This window comes from Notechis scutatus, chromosome 4 (genome assembly GCF_049901735.1).
Source record: "Notechis scutatus isolate UNSWTSFEM ecotype Mainland chromosome 4, rNotScu1.2, whole genome shotgun sequence".
Lineage (NCBI taxonomy): Eukaryota > Metazoa > Chordata > Lepidosauria > Squamata > Elapidae > Notechis > Notechis scutatus.
Window position 1 is genome coordinate 28,744,531 of NC_142012.1, and position 20,566 is coordinate 28,765,096.

General features: G+C 38.5%; 1 protein-coding gene across 4 annotated transcripts in view; it reads left to right on the top strand.

Annotated features, from left to right (window-relative positions):
• Positions 1–5,964: 5,964 nt before the first annotated feature.
• The window catches only part of NR3C2 (nuclear receptor subfamily 3 group C member 2), a 159,488-nt gene continuing 144,886 nt past the window's right edge, over positions 5,965–20,566 (top strand). Inside the window, exons 1-2 of one of the 4 annotated variants that reach the window (XM_087963045.1) lie at positions 5,965–6,687; positions 15,783–17,562. In XM_087963045.1, the coding sequence (XP_087819171.1) occupies positions 15,785–17,562 (1,778 nt within the window). In that variant the 5' untranslated portion in view covers positions 5,965–6,687; positions 15,783–15,784. Of the gene's footprint in view, positions 6,688–8,705; positions 8,944–15,782; positions 17,563–20,566 lie in introns of those variants that run through there. The other 3 variants (XM_026668771.2, XM_026668770.2, XM_026668769.2) reach the window with 3 other exon arrangements.

Sequence of the window (20,566 nt, forward strand, 5' to 3'; positions counted from 1 at the left end):
CATATTTTTTGTGTTAGTGTATTCAAAAGTTAAAGTCATGTGCTCATGCTCTTTTTCACAGCCAGGTGTGAGATGTGAAATAATCAGGGAATGCTCTGCTTATGAAGATTGCGCCTCCAAAATGCTTGCATACTGTAAAATTGATGCACTTTCTTTAGGCAGGAAGTATATATTTTAAAAAACCCTCTTTCAATTGGTTTATTTATTTTTCAGTGCAAATAGACTTTGTGTTTGTTAAAGTGTATGATGAGATTGTACATAAACATCCTGAATAATATAGCTATGTTGTAAATCCATAAGTTATGTCCTTAGCATTCACCCTATCCTTGGACTTCAGTGGCATAAACACAATATTCCATGGCACATTAGCTCTGTATTCCCTTTATTCAGTGGTGGAATTCAAATTTTTTTACTACTGGTTCTGTGGGTGTGGCTTGGTGGGCGTGGCAGGGCAAGGATATTGTAAAATCTCCAGTCAGAGATGATATTTGTCAGTTTTCCGAACTACTCGAAAATTCCGCTACCGGTTCTCCAGAACTGGTCAGAACCTGCTGAATAACACCTCTGCCTTTATTGATTTATCAAACCCAAATGATTGTTTGGGCAACACTATTATTTGATAGGGTTGACTTCCATTATGTTGGGTTATTATTTGTTCATAATTATCATCAATATGAATGAATACAATTCTATATTTTCAAATCTCATCTCTATTATTAATCATTTAAAATATGCATAAAATTCACATTAAATACAATAATGTTCCGGTACAATTAGAGTTCAATGTAACCAGCAATCAGTACCACCCAACTGCCAAGTGCAAAAATAGCTGCTTCTTGCATCCTACAAGAGTTGGTCTCCTCAGCTCATTCTAATGCCATTTTTTCATGGCTCAACTGATGCAAAGACAGATGGTGATAGTTGCTTAGTCTCCTTCCTTGGGTCATGGATGCTTCTACTTTCTATGCTGAGAAAATTGAACATGAAGCAGCTAGGGATACTTGCAAAATAACAGTTATTGATGAATTTGCTTTATTTTTTAAATAAGTAGCATAGCTGACATTTTTTTACCTGGGCCCATTGATCTGCTGAAACTGGATAGTCTAGTTCTTTCTTCCACAGATATATATCTAGGTAATATTAACCTTTAGAAATTGTTGAGAATATTCATACCTCAGGTTGTAAGTGTTGGCAGAGGTCTGTTCTCTGAGCTGTTACTGCTCCTGGACTTTTCATTATCAAACTAGGTAACATGTTCAGTGAGGTTTTGGGATGAAGTGTCTTGCTTGTTTATATAGCTCCTGGTTGGTTGGTCTTGCGACTCAATCAGTCTTATGATTCAACCAGTCACAAGACCAACTGAGCACCCAGGTCCTATATAAACAAGACACTTCATCCCAAAATCCCACTGAAATTCCTTGGTTTGGTAATAAAATGCCCAGGACTTAAACAGCAAGTTTGGAGAACAGACCTGTGCTGTACAAAAATATTAACCTTTATTTCACTTTTTAATGCCTTATAAAATTGAAGTTTGGGGTTTGTTCAAGCAAAGTTAAAATTGTGACTACTATACCTCAAAGGTTGCTAAAGAAACCCAGTTGTACTGTTTACTTAAAACATGTTTCATATGCCAAGTATATACTGTGCCAAGCATATACTGAAGCCAAGTTGAACTCAGAAGGCAATCTCCCAAAATTTTTAAAAATAGTTTAAAATCAACTGTTTTAATTCTTAATTGTTTCGCACAAAGATTCCAGTAAAAACGTCTTTCTTCTAATTTACGTCAGTTTCTCATAAATTTTGTACTCCATCATGAATGTACCCATGGATTACTTGCATTTTACTTTCAGCGTTGTGATACCTAAAATAAAAGATATATCAAAAGCCATCTTTTAAAAGATCTATCTATCTATCTATCTATCTATCTATCTATCTATCTATCTATCATCTATCATCTGTCTGTCTGTCTGTCTATCATCTCTCTCTCTCTCTTACCTATGTACCTACTAGATGATGAAAAGATTATGCTAAAAATTATGGTTCACAAACTGGAGTTCTCCAGAGCAGGGGTCTCCAACCTTGGCAACTTTAAGCCTGGAGGACTTCAACTCCCAGAATTCCGCAGAAAGCTGGTTTTCCCCAGGCTTAAAGTTGCCAAGGTTGGAGACCCCTGCTCTAGATGGATTGGTCTTATATAACATATTCTTGAAATGTACCAGAACAGGGTAGGGCTGTGTTAAACTAGCATCCTGTGCTGTTAAATAAGATACTTTCTCATATGAAAGTATAGCATTGGGATTATAGTCAACCTAATAGACTACTAGACTTAGCCTTCTTGGTTATGCCTATTTCTCTTTTTAAAAATGTCACCATCTAAATATCACGTGAAAGATTTTTCCTTGTCTCTGCTGGTTAACTTGTCTGACTGAATGAGTCCAAGTTTTCATACTACTGGCAGTCCTCGGTGAACACCCACTTGTCCAGTGACTGTTTGAAGTTATGAGGCTACTGAATAAGGACTGACAACTGGTTCCTGTTGTAGCATGTCTGCAGTCATGTGATCATAATTTGAATTATAGCCCTCAATGATGACATATGCAGCATCTCAGTCACTTGAATGTCATTTGTGACCTTCCTTGCCAGCTTCCAACAAGCAAAGCCAATGGGGAAGGCCAGGATGAGATCACAAATGGCCATTGCATGACTGCACAGGATTCGGGCCATCCTATGACTGCACAGGATTTGCCTAACAACGGCAACTGGGACTGCTACAATTGCCATTGTAAGTTGGCACAGTCCTGTGACATGCTTTACGACTGCTTCGCTTAGTGACAGGGTTGCCAGCCACGGTTACCATTGCTAAGTGAGGGCCACCAATATAGACAGAAAATTTTTATCTTTATCTGCTTTCCTTTTGCACTTTGTATAAATCTATCAGGTCTCTCCCAAATCAATTTTCTTCTGATAAACCTGGATCATCAAATGTATTTTTTTTCTTTATGGGTAGAAGGAGGAAGGTGTTTTTGACAGGTTTACCACCTTGAATTATCTGTAAAAATAATAAAAGCAGGGAATAAATAAATAAATAAAGCTAAATTCTCTATTATTCTGGCTGTCTTCTTAGATAATGTCCCCTCTTCTTTTCCCACCATTTGTATACAGAGAGGAAAAACGAGAGCATTGGCAGTAGTGATAGTAGTTTATTAATTGATTGGTCTTACAATCACATCAAAAGATAAAATAAAAATAACATATAGGATCTAATTCCAGAGTAAAATAAATAAAAGAAAATACAGTAATAAAATATATAGGTGGTAAATAAAAAAGAATCAGCATTCAGATAAATGCATCACCTTACAAGAAACCCAATCTGTTTGATATAACGAGTTCTTAGCTCAAAGGTCTTAACTATAAACTTAGCAGTTCTGCTCACAATGTATACATTAGAGCCTGACAGCATTGCTAAAGCCTGAAAAAAACACAGCATCTTGGGAACACATACTGTGCTTTTATAATATACTTTTTTAAAATGGCAATTTTTTTCAACATGGTATCTTCTAGTACAGGCGTGTCAAACTGGTGGCCCGCGGGCCGGATGTATCATGCGCAGGCCATGTCCACCCCAGCTCTGCAAATGGGAAAAATGTCACAAAACATCATGTCACATGTGACATCAAATGTCAGGAAACAAATGTCACATGACGGGTACGTGACACCACAAGTTTGACACCTGTGTTCTAGTATGATCCATAACTCCTATATTCTCAGTCAACCACAAGTGTTATCTTGATCAATGTTCACAATGTCAAGGTGTGGACTTCAACTCCCAGAATTCCCTAGACAGCATGCTGACAGGGGAATTCCACACACTCGGGAAGTTACCATGGTTGGGAAATATTGATCTGGACATTTTTTTTCATTAGGACGACATACAAGTACTACGGTACAAAGGGACCTCTCAAACTTTCCTGGCAATGCCAACCCAGAACCCTTACCATTTAAGACATCAAGATCAAAGGCGACTCTGATGCAGAAAGCTATCTCTGAATAGCCTCACTTCCTGCTGCTCATCCTACCTTACCAGCTCATTAACAGTAATTGCTTAATTTAAATAATACCCCTGCAATTAAAATATTCCTAAACAGTGGCCGAGAATTCCCCAACCTCTGAAATTAAAATATTCCTAAATAGTGGCTGAGAATTCCCCACAGAATTCTTATAATTATTCATTATAAGAATGGATTTGAATCTACCCTTTAAATTTAAGGAACAGTCTCACATTTTTTCACCAATAGTCTCCTTTTTACTGTTACAACACATGTTATCAAGGTGTGATTTGAAAGGATACAATAGTCCTTATTTAGTGACTGCAGTTGGAACAGCAACTCAGATGTTAAGCAAAGTGATCTCTAAGCAAAACTGTGACTATGTTGCTATCTTTGGCTTTCTTTTGTGTTACAGACCTGTGACAGTCATAAAGATGAGAACTGGTTACAATGTTACTTTTTAATCAGCATTCTGTGAATGGTTGCTGTCCAAGACAGTCGCTAAATGAGGGTGACCTGTATATGGAAGTACTTCATATAAAAAAAATAATGGGAAAAAAAGTCTTCATTCCACTTATGCTGTCATATGAGCACTCAACCTGTGATACTGTTCATTAACACGGACATGAATAATATAACTGCATTTCTGAGCAGCATAAAACACACATGGCTATTTAAATGCAACTAATAATCTAGACCAACAGATTTGGAAAGACCTTATCACTAGTGAAGACTAAAATGATTTTTATGTGGGGTTTCAGAGAAGCATCTCTTCATTGCCATTTTAAGAGAAGCCGCTGTTAACTTGAAGGGTTCATAAATGGGGGGGGGAATGTTTAAGGGAGGGGTGGCTCCCTATCCTTGACCCTCCCTTCAGGACCCCTCCTCTTTCCTCCCTCTCCCTCCTTTCTAACTCAAGTTCACCTCAATACACCCTCTTCCCCAACCGAACTCTTAAAAACACAGGTTGGCACCAAAATCATCCATCTCCTTGGATCTGTTTAGATTTAGGGGTCTCCAACCTTGGCCGCTTTAAGGCTGAAGGACTTCAACTCCCAGAATTCCCCAGCCAGCAAAAGAGAGTGAGCAAAGCTGGCTGGGGAATTCTGGGAGTTGAAGTTCTTCATGCTTAAAGCGGCCAAGGTTGGAGACCTCTAGTTTAGTACTTAAGCAACGAATCCCTGCGAATCTCTTCCGCGCCGGCTACTAAAAGCAGCCTTTATAAACTTTGCCTGTGAAACGCGTCTCCTTTTTCTGTCTTTTTTTCTCCCCTCCTTCCCTCCAGCCGGCACGTGTAGAGACACGGGCAGGGCGGAGGAAGGTTGAAAAGGAAACAAAAACCTGTTGTGTGTGCCATCGCTGAGTGGAGCAAAGGTGGAAGGAAAAGAAGCAGCTCTGGAGGCAAGTAGCGGCCAGAGAGCAGTGACCAAGAGCAAAGGCCCGCGCGAACGGCCACCCTTCCCGCGTCACTAATAGCGGCAGCGTTTTCTCTCCACCCCCACCCTCCCCAACAGCTACGACGAGGGTCGCTGGCCTGGCAGATTCTCGGGCTTTCCCTTCTCCGCCCGTGCGCAAAAGCGAGCCCGAGCCGCTCAGTCCGAGCAGACACTGGACGGGAAAGCCGGTGGCGGTCGGGCGGGCAGTCCGTGTTAGCTCGCCTGCCTGCCTCTCTCTCTGTCCCCCCACCTCTCCCTTCCCGTTCGAGCCCGGTGGGCGGGAAGAAGGAGGAGGCAGGGAGGCCACCTCGTTGGCTCTGAGCGTCCGCCGCGAGACACGCCTGGAGAGAGAGAGAGAGAGAGCGCTGGCTGCCCCTCCCGCTCTCCTCTCCTCCTCCTCCTCCTCCTCCTGCTGCTTCTTCTCCCGCAAACCGGGACGCAGCTCCAGCGGCAGAGTGCGCGAGTGTGAGAGAAAAATCCTTGGAAGCGGGGAGGAGGAGGGAGGGGAGAAAAACGGCGGCGGAGGCAGGAGGAAGGTGAAGGAAGGAAGGACACCCGCGCAGGCTGGGCTGCTCTGAGGAGCCGCCAGGGGAGGGGAGAGAAAAGTTTACACCCTCGCTCGCTCGCTCGCTCGCTCACCCACCTCTTCCCGCGGCGGCGGCAGTGGCGCTGCAGGCGCAGACGGGAGTTTTACCTGGAAGTTGGTGGATTTCCGCCCTGTTTTTTCCTTCCCCCCCTTTTCCTTTCCCAAAGAAGAATTTGAAACCTCGGCTGGATCCGAAGCTCCAGTCTTCCTCCCCGACGCTTTTCCAGCCGCGGTCGGCGATGTGACAGCCGGGGACAACAATCGCTTCCTTGAGCCGGTCCTCCTCGCGGAGAGGTGTCACCGAGGAGAGGGTTCAACCGAGTGGACTTCTCCGCTTCCCGTTCATGAACGGCCCTGGATCGCCTGACAGAGAAGCTGAGGAGGATTGCTTTCTGAATTTATTTTTTATTTTTTATTTTATTGAAGACGCCGCTTCGGGAGTCCCTAGCCAGCTCCTTGGCGGGTTGGTCCGTCTTCTTCAGGATTTAAGCCCCGGTTTCCTCCGGATTCCACCTTTTTCCTCGCTACTCTTCCCTTAATCGGCCGCTTTCTGGAGCGGACCCGGAGGGACCTTGTTCCTCCGGCCATTGCAAGTCGAAACGGGAATAGAAAAATGAAGGTGAGTCCAGGGAAAGGAGGGGGGGAAAAGCACCCCAAAGCCATACCACCTTTTGACTGGAGTCCTGAGGCGGACAGGTAAAGAGCAAAGAGTGACCGAGGGGGAGTTTCTTCTGGAGAGGAATAAAAAAATGCCATTCCGCGGAGAATAAAAGAAGGATTAAGAGGGAGCCCTCGTCAGACGAAGTGCCTTCTCTGAGCCAAAATATGCAGAAGAGGCACTTCCAAGTCATTGCCAGTCCTCGCCTAATCTAATTTAAAACTTAGCGGGCGGGGAGGAGAAAATAGAGGGAGAGAGAAAGGCACCGCAAGAGCATTTCGGCCACAAAGTAGCCCCGAGGTTCCAGCTGATCCAGGCTGCAAAAACAAACAAACAAATCTGCGGATCAATATGTATTAAAAGGCTAAAAACATTAAGGACACGTGACATCTCAGATAGTCAATCTATATTTTCGAGTAGTTGGATTCTCTCCCCTCTCCCCTTTTGCAAGAAAACAGCCTGGGAGGGGTAGGTTTGGATTTTTTGGGGGGGTTCCTTTAAAAAAAATCGCTAAGCACGTTTTTGCCTGTGGAAAAGTGTTGTTTTGGAATGATTTCTGCTTCGCGTGCCATCAGTGGACTTCTGCAGCTTGGCTTGCTTTGAATCGCATTTAACTTTATTTCTCTAGGCTATTGTTTTTTGGGAGGGGGAGCTGGGCGTTTTTATTCGAGGGAAACTGAATCGAGAAGGGTGTGCACGCAAAGGGAGGGGAGGGGGAAAGAGCTGGCGGGGGAATGTTAGCACCGCTGCCGTTTGGGTGGGATGTCAAAAATTTGGGGAGGGGGCGCTTGTATGGGGTTGAGACGGTTTTCCGTGAAGCCCCAAAACCTGCGGCATTCCTGTCCGTCCAATAAAAGGAGGGAGGGGGAGAGGATGTCATTGTCTTTCTAAAATATATTTAGAAACTCCGGCCACAAAGATGGAGCGTGTGATGAAATGTTTCCAAGACCTGCTTTAAAAGGGTTTTAGAGTTTGGGAGTTAATTTTTATGGCCCTTGCTTATCAGTCTGTGCAACTTAAAAAAAAATCCAAATAAGCAATTGGCAAAGAACCTACTAGACGCAATAAAATCCAATCTGAGAACCAGAGGGCAAGTCCTTGAGCCTTTTCATAAGGTTTCTGTTTGCTTTTTTGCTTTTAAAAAAAATTGGAGTGGGGTGGTGGTGGAGACAAGATGGATTTATTTGCTGCCCTGTTCAAGCGTGGCGATTTTTCGCTGCAAGAGATGAAAGCTTGAGTGTCCTTGCTTCATCGAGTGGACTTCAGGGCAGATGGGACGGGATTCCCCAAGCGCTTACCTTGATACAGGTGGAGACCATATCGCGAGGGGCGGGCAGGGGTGACTTGGGAAGCGAACCCTCCCAATTCGAATCTTAGCGTGGTTTCTTTCTTTCTTTTCTAAGAGCAAACGGGTTGGGGTTTCCAACCTTGGCAACTTTAAGCCTGGCGAACTTCAACTCCCAGGATTCCCCAGCCAGCTTTCCCGAGCTTTGCTGGCTGGGGAATTCTGGGAGTTGAAGTCCGCCAGGCGTAAAGTTGCCAAGGTTGGAAACGCCTGGGTTAGAGGGATGCAATTTAGGAAGGGCTGGCAACTTGAGGGCGTGGGATCTAGTTATAACTCCCGGCCGGATTGAGCGGGTTTCCCTTTTAGAATCTGCCTGTATCCCTGTTGTTATTGCTATCGCTCGTGTTTCAGAGATCAATTCCTAGATCTCACTTTTCCTGGCATTGATAGGGAGGCGGAGGGAACTTAAAGCCCCCCCCCCAGGGAAGCGACGCGAGCCGCTCTGCTTACAGAGGCTCTACGGCTTTAAGAAGAGATACATTTTCTAGTTTGTGTCGCAGCAACTTTGTATCAGTCATGTCGCCTGCCGGGTGACTGACAAAAGGGCTGGCCCAATGGAAGCTCGCGACGGACTCCGATCTCGAGGCTCCGTTCTTCTGGTCGACCAATAGGAGAGAGGGAAAGGAGGAACCTCGTCTGAACTTTATCGGGGCATGTGACATGTTTTTAAAAGGACTTGGCACCTCAGCGATCCCCCCCGTCCCCCCTCTCGCCTTTCCCTCATGCCCTGCACGGCGTCGGTGGACCAGGCAAATTTGAAATTAAGACTCCGTTATGAAGAATACATTGGTTCCCGTGCCCTGTTCAGTCCCGCGCTTGGTTATTTTTATGCGTGGAGGTGGACTTTAGGTGGATGACACCTTGGAGGACAGGTGAGAGACATAGCAGTCGGAGGCAGAGGGCAGATCCTATATTTCTAGCGCAGTGAGGAAATTTTTCGGAGGGTGGAAATTTAGCCGGGGGTCATCTGCAAGCCAAACAACTTAGTCTCAAGGTGAAGGAGTTGGAAATTAAGAGCGGGTGGCCTGAGATATCTATACCTGCCTCAGAACTGGGCTTTTTTCTTTTTCTTTTTTCTTTTTTTGCAACAGTCTAATTTTAACTCCCGGCAGTTATTCTGCAGATTCTATGAGATCCTGGCAAGAAAAGTATCTCCCACAATAGCCTGTTTTAAAAGAGTTGGGTTTTTAGCTAAAATGCAAATGTTAGAATAGGTGTTTGGAAAGCTAGAATGAGTTAGATCAGGGGTCCCCAACTTTGACAACTTTAAGCCTGGTGGACTTCAGTTCCCAGAATTTCCCAGCCAGCTTTGCTCCCTATCTTTTGCTGGCTGGGGAATTCTGGGAGTTGAAGTCCTCCAGGCTTAAAGTTGCCAAGGTTGGGGACCCCTGTGTTAGATGACAGTCCATGCACCCAGAACTTGAAGGCACAAACTGTTGGTTTTGGGATGCTTTTGTCTGGGGGTGAATCTGTCAAGTAATCCTGGATTACCTGGATTCTGTGCTTCCCTGGGAGGTAGGTTAGGTTGAGAATTTCAGGATGGATTTTCTGCTACCTTATTACTTGTTTAAAGGTTTCCTACTCCAATGGACTCTCCAGACAGAGCAAATTTTAAAATATTAAAGGATAGTAGAAACCGAGTTAGCAGTCCAGCCAGTGGTGCAAAATAATGAGTAGCATATATTCCTAGAATTTGTAACTCTTTCATGCACTCCTATGCAAACCGTAATTCTTTTATAGTTGCATGCACATTTTCTAAATTTCAAAATGATATTTGAATAGCTTTCTTGATTTCAGTTTGAGTAAACTGGAAATGGCTTGCAAAGTCTGTAGAATTCATTCCAAATGAATTTAGGTACAGAAAGGTATTCTGAAACATTTTTAATGAATTGATTAGATGTATAATCTACCTTTCTTTCAAGATGCAAAGGCAACATGCATAGATAGCACTTTTAAAAATTCTAATTTGGTAAGTTTGGTAAGGTGGCATTGGTTTTAGAACCTTAGTTTAGCAATTAAATTTGCATTATTTTATCATACCAGTAGATAGCATTCAGGTTCTATTGCAAATACATCAATAGATAAGCCTGATGATGTTATGGGATATTGTTTTGTATAATTATGCAATTTATAAATTTGTCAAAATGAAGAAACAGTGATTAAATTGTCTGAACTGTATGCATTTTAATGCTTGTAGATTATTGCAAAAATGTTTCAATTTTAGTCATTTATATTGTAAAAATCAATGGAATGATCAAAAAGGTATGCACATTTCCTTTCTTGAAATCCCAAGGTTAACTCATATTTGTGTTAATATTTGTGTTAGTATTAATGTTATACAGGCCTATATATAAATCACCTACATAGGCCACTTTTATTGTCTAGTGATATCAAGATGCTACACTGGGATTGGGTGGAGAATTTAGGTAGTGCTAAGAATGCTAGGATCCAAGTTCTTGGGAAAGTAATGATCAGTATCTTGAATTACAGAAGACTACAAAGAATCATGTTGGGTAGGGCTAGTAATGAAGTTAACTGGATGAACTGATGGCAGGTTATTTTCAGCCTGTTGGTTAGGCATGTTCTAAGATAGTGGTTGATCACATAACTAGGTTGTCCTAAACTCTGTGGGACAGGATTGCAATATTTAGGTTGCTGAGGCCACTATTACAAAGTCAGCATCTGTGTTATAAATGTTTCCAACTAAATATTTTAGAGCATATTACAAATACATACATTTTAGTTTAAATTAAGTATTATTTGTATTACAAACCAGATAGAAGTCTGCATGTTTCATGAGTTCAGAATTCCTAATATTAGGAGTTTTTATTCTAAAATAAGAGCCCTGGGTTGAAAAAACAAAACAAAAGGAGACATTGATGCCTTTGCCTGACCAAATTATCAGTAATAAGCATACAGAGAAATAAATACAATAAAAATATTAAGGTTCAGTTGAATTAATATTAATATCCAGTGGAACCATTAACCAATATCATGAGTAGTTTCTCAATTTTGTTTGCAGTTCATTGAGCTAGAAGGCTAATATTTTTAGCGTATTTCCTTATTAAGGAATGATCTGTACTCCTTTTGAAAAGTCATTTTGTAAATAAATTATTCAAAATGTTTCCTTGCGTTAATTATTAACTCTTTTTTTCCTAAAATCCTGTTTAATAGATTTTTTTTAACTCCGGGAGAAATTGAATGATATAATTCAAATTTGATAGAGATACATGCCATGATTTCCAACACATGTCTTAATGTGAATGAATAAGTTTGATATTAATAATCTATGTATGTAATGTTTTACATGCTTTGCTGTCATTGGGTTTTGTAAGGTTACAGAAATGTCTTTCTTGTTTATCATTTTTCAAAAAACATATTTACAGTCACATAAAGATGTCTATTTGTTGGAGACAGTATTTGTCAGATTGGGGCAATCATATGACTATGAAAACTGTGTTTTCAATGTGCTTGTATTCAAGTGAATAATTTCTATTACTTCACATAATTAAGATTGATATTAAAGAGGAGAAACTGAATTAAATAACTAAAAGCATGTGATCAAGAGTAGGTCAAGAGAAAAGAAATTAATTCTTGCCGGAGAAAGTGTAAATTTGGCAAAATGAAAAGTCCATAGAAAACATTTATCCAAAGAAGAATATAAAAGTACAATAACTAGTTCACTTGAACTGTATATCTTTTGGATAACTATGTCTTAAAGATTTATTATTGAATATGTAAATTTATTAATATTTGTTTGCGACCCCATAGACAACATTCCTTCAGGCCTTCCTGTCCTCTACCAGCCCCCGGAGTCCATTTAAGCTCACACCAACTGCTTCAGTGACTCTATCCAGCCACCTCATTCTCTGCTGTCCCCTTCTTCTTTTGCCCTCAATCTTTACCAGCATTAGGCTCTTCTCCAGTGAGTCCTTCCTTCTTATTAGGTGGCCAAAGTATTTGAGTTTCCTCTTCAGGATCTGGCCTTCTAAAGAGCAGTCAGGGTTGATCTCTAGGACTGACCAGTTGGCTCACCTTGCAGTCCAAGGGACTCGCAGGACTCTTCTCCAGCATCATAGTTCAAAGGCCTCAATTCTTTGGCACTCAAGCCTTCCTTATGGTATTTGCAATATTCTAATATTATTAATATTAGAATATTGCAAATTCTTTTTCAGTGTTATTACTTCAATTTTCTTGTACAACAGTGATACATCATTTGATACAGATATTTTTTGCTACTCAGTTGCAAAATGATATACCAGCTTAATGTGAATGAATAAGTTTGATATTCATTCACATTAAGACAGTGATACATCATGACAGTGATACATCATTTGATACAGATATTTTTTGCTACTCAATTGCAAAATGATATACCAGCTTTCAACTGCAATCCAAGAGAATTAAAATCCATTGACTGAATAGAGTTTATTTCTGGATTTTGTAGTATAGAACAGTTCCTTAATTATGTGAAGAATAGAGACTAGGCTGGTATAAACTTACTTTCTGCACTTTGCTTGTGCAAAAGTTACGATGTGTATATGTATGCGTTTTGTGGAAGTCTTTCCAGTCTTGCACCTTTTCATATTGTTGGGTATTACTTCCATAGTTTCCTAATTGTTTTGAAAAACAATAATGAATAACAAAGTCCAATCAACCAAGGAAGAATTATTGCAGAAATAAGCACAGGATGATGCTGCATGGGATACAAATAAGTACATTTACCCCATAGGAATCCTTACTAAATATTGTGGTATAGGTAGTCCTCGACTTACAACAGTTCATTTAGTGACCAAGTTACAACAGAATTGAAAAAAATGACCTATGACTCTTTTTCACATTTACAACATCCTCATTGTCACATATTCAAAATTTGGATGCTTGGCAATCCTAGTTTCTATTTATGACGGTTGCAGAGTCATGTGCTCACCTTTTGCAACCTTCTGACAAGAAAAGTCAACGAGGAAGCCAGATTCACTTAACAACCACTTTGCTAACTTAACAGCTGCAGAAATTAATTTAAACAATTGCAAAAAGTTGTAAAATGGAGCAAAATTCACTTAACAGCTGTATCACTTAGCAACAGAAATTTTGGGTCATAAGATGAAGATTGCCAAAAATGTAAATATCAGATGGGTTAAAAAGATTTTAAAAGTTAGTAATTGATTGATAAACAGCAGAAGCTCAATTTAGTTTTGATAACTATGTACACATTTGGCTATGGTAATCAGGCAACAAGGCCACATTTCCCAAAATATGTTTTCCATATGTTTGCTGAATTGCAGAATGCATGTTAATCAGTCGATTTGTATTCTGCTTTAATTGTCAGCAGTTTAAAATAAACTATGAATGTTACTTTGTTTAAACCAGATTTAAAGCTCAATTGTATTAAACATGTAAATCTACATCTTGCTATATTTACGTATCTTGCTTTTCCAAATCTTTATGCTAGTGTTATAGCTATCCCTAATGGATTTCCACTGCTTGACTAAAGCTGCTCCTTAATTGAAATAAAATGTGTGTGAAAGCTTATGTTTATAGATGATCAAATAGCTTTGAGCTACAGATAGCTTTACAGTATCTTCTCAAGTGAGTAGAGCTCAATAATTTGAGTTCTTAAGACTGTATCTTAAGTTCTTAAGACTATATCACTGCTTTCAAATGCAAATATGCATATAAGCATTCTGCGTTAGATATGGAAGGTCACAAATTTGAAGGCATAGGGTTAATTGTGAGGGGTCCTTGGTGCTCTCTGAGCTTGCTTGTTTTCTTCCAGAAGTTTCATTATACTTAACTAGGTAACATCATCAGTGCTAGCAAGGAGTGCTGTTTGCTGTCAGTTTATATTCTGGTGACTTGCTTGTCTGTGTGGGTTAATTGTTAAGGGTTTGTTGTGTTGCCCCACTGCATCCTGAGTTTACAAGTTTGTTAGAATGTCTACATAGACATTCAGATAAGAATTCAGGATACTTTTTTGATATATACTGTGAACGTCAGATTGATAAAAGTGTTAAAGCACTTAAACGGAGTAATAATTGGGCATATTCTGGGAGTAATGGGATAAATTGTAACTGCTTGTTTGTGCTTTGAGGATCCAGTTTGGGATAGCTGCTGCTGCTGTTGAGACATTTGTTTAAAACAGGGGGACTATTTTGTTGTTTTGGGATAATAGCATTATTTGAGGCTGAGAAAAGGGCAACTCTGTTAACAGTGAACGATTTCACTATAAGGTGTGGGACTGTTCTACTGCTAAATTATATTCAAATTATTTGCATATCTAGTAAAATACTAAATTCAGAAAATGTGTCATTGAGATGTACAATGTTGTACTGAAGGGAGTACTGTAATATAGCACTCTAAGTTAATGGTACAATTTTCATCTGTCTATGTCTGCCTGTCTATCCATCCATTCATCCATCTATCTACCATCTTCCATCCAGTTAGATAGACAGACAAACAGATAGACAGATTCCAAAACAATTTCTCCAGCATACAGTGTGGTGGTTTTTTTTGGCAAATATAGAAAATAAACTACCTCTTTTAAATGATATAGGAAATGTTTATGTTTTTACATGTTTAAAATAGGAAGTTGAGTTTTTGGAAATTCTAGTAAACATAGAAATTCTTTATAGGACACTCTGGGCTTTCCAGAATTGGGATGAACCATATATGTATGTAAAATAGTCAATCTATTCAACCAAAACAACAATGTTATAAATCTTTAATTAATTAATTAATTAATTAATTAATTAATTAATATTTCACCCATCTCACTCAAGGTAGGGCTTTAGGAGTGTAGAGTATAATCAACATATAAAACTGCATACAAAGTTAGCATTAGAATATTAAAATTAATTAAAAATTAAAAAAATTAGAATTATGACATATAAAATTTCAAAGAAATAAAAAAAATCCAAGATGGCCATTTAGCATTGGTTAATAAAGGCAGAGAGAGGAGAGCTTTCAGGGTGCCAGCCAATCCCACGATTCTTTGACGATAACATCTGCAGCATACCTTCTTCCTTGCCTGATAGAGTGAAATACAAATATTTCATAAATACAGATTTGCATTTTTATAAAATTATTTTTCTCCTTACTACTCCAAATAAGATGCATGTTGTGTTTATTTTGAATATTACTGAGCAACATCAACATTGATATATACTTTTAAGGGTTGTTATTCTGTTGTTAAGAAATTATGAGAAATGTAGGGCATCATTTGCTTTTGAAATCTTTGTTATAAGACTTTTAAATTGGGGAATGGATTGTGGAAGAAAGAGAGTCTTACTGTGTGGGAAATATTAAAATGTAATACTTGTTAGAAGTGTACATTTTAATACAACTAAATCTCATCCTTTGCTAAAAGAAGCACCAAACTTAAAAATGAAATGTACTCTGAGATCATTTTATTTACTGTCAGTAGCATAGAAAATGAAATAACTCTACAAAATTTACATTTTTGGGTTTATAATTTTTTGTAAACTCCCATTATTACAAGATAATAAATTTTGTGTTTTTAATTGTTAGCCATTAAATGAGAGCATAAACAGCACAGTCAGATGTTCATCTATTTGAAATAATTATCACTATATTCAGTAAGTCTTACCCTTACTTAATCATGTCTAGGAATGCAGCCACCATTCTTTAATACATGAGAAAATTTATATATGCATATATATTTACATAACAATTTGATGTTTTCTTTTGTTAGATATGGAGACCAAAGGCTATCGCAATTATTCAGAAAGCCTAGATATGGAAAGGCGCTGGAGTCAAGGTTCACAATCTATGGAGTACACTCCTAAAGGAGCAGCAGAACAGTCTGAAGAGAGTAATAACTATATGGAGATCGTGAATGTGAGCTGTGTTTCTGGTACATTTCCAAACACTGGTTCTCAAGGAAGCAACAAAGAAAAACCTGAGCTAATTTCTTGTCTTCATCCAGATCATAGTCAGCCGGCTATTTTACCCTCTGATATAAAAACTGAGATAATAGACTCCAAGGAACTTTCTGTAACGGTAGCTGAATCAATGGGTTTATACATGGATTCTGTAAGAGATGCTGATTTTACCTATGATCAGCACAGTCATCCAGGAAACTTGACTTCTGCAAAGATGTATCAAAACGTTGAGCAATTAGTAAAACTCTATAAGGAGAATGGCCATCATACCTCTCCCTTGAACACCCCAAGTAGATCCTTGAGACCTCTAATATCAGACTGTGCAAGCTCTGTGAATGGTGGCATTGTACCATCTATCATCAAAAGTCCTAGAGTGTGTCAAGAGAAGAATTCTTCTGATTGTAGTCCTCAAAGCATGACTCCTTCAGTATGCAGCCCGCCTGGAATTAGTTCTGTATCATCAACTACTCCTACTAACTTTGCAAATTTCACCGTAAATAGTCCAGTAAACCAGGGAACACCTTTGCCATGTTCACCTAACATTGAAAACCGAGGTTCAATGTTACATAGTCCTCCACATACTAGCAATGTGGGATCTCCTCTTTCTAGTCCTATCAGTAGCATGAAATCACCTATTTCAAGCCCTCCTAGTCATTGTAGTGTGAAATCTCCAGTTTCAAGTCCTAATAACATTACAATGAGATCTTCAGTATCCAGCCCTGCAAATATGAACTCAAGGTGCTCCATAGCCAGCCCTTCCAATGCCAACAATAGATCCACTCTTTCTAGTCCTGCAGTAAGCACTGTGGGATCTTCAATGTGTAGCCCTGTAAATGGTGCAGTGACGTTTCCGGCATCCAGTACATCAATTGGACCTGGTGCAACTCAAGACATGGTTCCTAGTCCAGATTCAAAAGAGAATAAAGGTGCTTCTGAAATCATATTTCCTAAAATAGAGGAAATAGAAAATGCCATCCCTATCAATGAAGTAGCTAATCAGATGACTGTTGCTCAGTTTATAAAACCTGAACCAGATGGGATATTTAGTAGCTCATGTCTTGGAGAAAATAACAAAATCAGTTCTGATTCCCCGTTTTCAGTATCAATAAAGCAAGAATCGGCTAAACATTCTTGTTCTGGTGCTTCTTTTAAAGGGAATCACACCGCAAATCCCTTTCCATTTATGGATGGATCATATTTTTCTTTCATGGATGATAAAGATTACTATTCTCTTTCTGGGATTTTAGGACCACCGGTTTCATCATTTGATGGCACATGTGAAGCTAGTGTGTTTCCAAATTCAGGTCTGTCTATAGGGATTAAGCAGGAGCCTGAAGAGAACAACTATTATCAAGAGAATAGCCTACCTTCCTCTGCCATTGTTGGAGTGAATTCTGGTGGACAGTCATTTCACTATAGGATTGGTGCTCAAGGCAGAATAGCTTTAGCACGGCCTGTTGGTAGAGATCAGCCCTTTCAGCATATGAGCTCATTTCCTCTCGTGGAGTCATGGAAATCACATTCTGAGTTGTCTGGCAGAAGAAGTGATGGGTATCCAGTTCTAGAATACATTCCAGAAAATGTGTCAAGGTAGGTTTGCTTTATTACTGGATATCTAAAGAGGGAAAAAACTTTTGCTGTAAGATTGTTTTTGATGCTACTGCTTTTTAGGACTGATTATTTATATACATTGCAATATGTACTATTAAAATAGTATTTATTTTTAAAAATCAATAACTGTTTTCATAATTTTTTGGCTGTGGTATTGCATAATATTTCCCTGGCTAAATTTAAAAATGAATTGCAAAACTTTCAGGAGCATTATTTCCCTGTTTTTACTGCAAGGATTGTTATTAACTGTAGCCATTTTCAAATGTCTTCTGGAAATAAAAAGGTAGCAAAGATTAATAGCTTTAATTAAGGACTGTAGCACAGAGCAGTTTTGCCCATTTACAACATTATGTGATTATTGTTTTCATATAAAAATAATTCTACACAGGAAAGTAGAACCATAACCAAGTTTAATCAAGGCTTTTCTAAACTCTATGAAACCTTTTTACAATCATAATAGTGGTACAAAGATAATTTCTTTTGTATTATACTATAGGAGAGACTACTACTTCTTTTGATGTGTCTCCCATTTCCAATGACATAACAGCAAAGACCTTCCCCTTGTATTGCTATTCCTGGCTTTTTGTTTACTCTCCAGTGGTTTTTGTTTTTGTTTTTCTTCTATTACTTTGTTAGATTCCCTCCCCCCCCTCCAGTTTTCATTAATATATCTCACTGGAGCCTCTATTAACATGTGAAATATCAGGATATGCAGTTTAACGTCAATGCCATATTTAAAATGAAAAGTCAATCTGAGACAATAAAGAAGAACAGACCATGTTCAGTGTTGAAAAATGTTCTTTTACTGCCTATGATGCCCTTAATTGCCAAGTAATTTCTTAACTCAGTGAGATTTTATATACCAGTACTTCATGAAGTTTCTGGACAGTTTTATGAGAGAGTGAGGTAAAATAAAAAGGAGAAAAGATCAGTACAGATAGTCCTCGATTTATGACCACAAGTGAGCCCAGAATTTATGTTGTTAAGTGACACATTTGCTATGCGAATTTTGCTCCTTTTTATGACTTTTCTTACCACAGTCAAATACGGCAGTTGATAATTTAGTAACCCAGTTCTTAAGTGAATCTGGCTTCCCCGTTGACTTTGCTTGTCAGAAGATCGCAGAATGGGATCACATGACTTTGGGACACTGCAATGATCAATGCAATTATATGAAACAGTTGGCAAGTATCTGAATTTTGGTCACGTGATCATGGCGATGCTGCAAAGGCCATAACTCTGAAAAAGTCATAAGTCACATTTTTCAGTGCTGTTGTAACTTTGAACCATCACTAAATGAACTTGAAGTTAAGGACTTCTGTATACCTTTTCATAGTGGTAATTTCTGTCTGAAACACCTCCTTTCCAAACCAACTGCTTATTAAAAAAATAGAAATGGCACAATTTCTACTACTTTATTTGAGTACAATGTGTAATTGGAGTATAACAGATAACTAATTATAGCTTTATTTCCATTCTTTACCAGCACTGATTTATAATCCTACTTTTGGATTTCAGCTTTTTATTTTTTTTACTATTGCATCCATTATTTTTACTTTTTTCTACCTCTTAGATGAAGAATGCTCATTTTTTGAAATCTGATTTTATAAATAAAAAAACATCTGTTACTACCTTCATTGTTGCAAGAAAGAGAGAGAGAGAGAGAGAGAGATGCATTCAGAATTGAGAAGTATCTTTTAATTCCTTTTTCCTTCTCCGAATATCTAATTTTGTAATTATTTCACCTTATTAACTCGGAATCCAATTTTTACATTTCTATCTCTACTAATGTTTTAACACTTTATCTTTGAAAATTTCTGAAAACCAAAGATTTTATAAAGATTCTTTCTTTTTCATGAGTTGTACTATAATATGTGCTTTGCGTATTTTATTATACATATTGATTTTTTTTCACTTACCTGTTTATAATGAAAATATATACTACTAGATCACTTTACTATTAAGTTATGTTATAACTTCAAGTGACAAATGTAGTTTTATTCTTAGTTTTATTTTATGTCTCTTCATGGGATGCATTTTATCCATCTCTTTATGGGATATATATTTCTTCTTTGAGGAAGACCTTCTAATTAATGCAATCGCTGGGTTTTTATGATGCATTTAAGAAATTTCATAATTATTAGTTATTCTATCAAATTGTTTCCCAGTACATTTGAATGACTGTCTGAATGGAATTATAGTTAGGATTTCGCCATTTACTTTCATATTAGTATTATTATTATGTAGCAGAGTGAAATGAACCTTTTCTATATTCTATACACAAGATTGAAAATTTTGTCCAAAATGTATCTGATTATTTTTATTGTTTGTGGTAGCTTGTAGTTGGACTGCTCAGTGGCTTTTTGATACAATAATGGTATACAGGTACTTAGTGACTGCCTCATTTAGTGACTGTTCAAAGTTATGAAAGTGATGAAAAAATTATTTTAAAACCAATCCTCACATTCATTACTTTCACAAGTCTGTAAAGCAAAAGAAAGATGAACTAAGATAAGTAGAGTTGCAGTTTCGTGTAGTGACCATTTCACTTGATAACTAAGTTGAGGGTCTCCGTTGTGATCACTAAATGAGGACTACATGTATGCTGATACCTTAATGATGTTATTACAGGTGAAACTCAAAAAATTAGAATATTGTGCAAAAGTTCATTTATTTCAGTAATGCAACTTAAAAGGCGAAACTAATATATGAAATAGACTCATTACATGCAAAGCAAGATAGTTTGTCATAATTGAGATGATTATGGCTCACAACTCATAAAAACCCCAAATCCACAATCTCAGAAGATTAGAATATTACATGCAATCAATAAAACAAGGATTGTACATAGAACAATATCGGACCTCTGAAAAGTATAAGCATGCATATATACTTAGTACTTGGTTTGGGCCCCTTTTGCAGCAATTACTGCCTCAATGCGGCATGACATGGAAGCTATCAGCCTGTGGCACTGCTGAGGTGT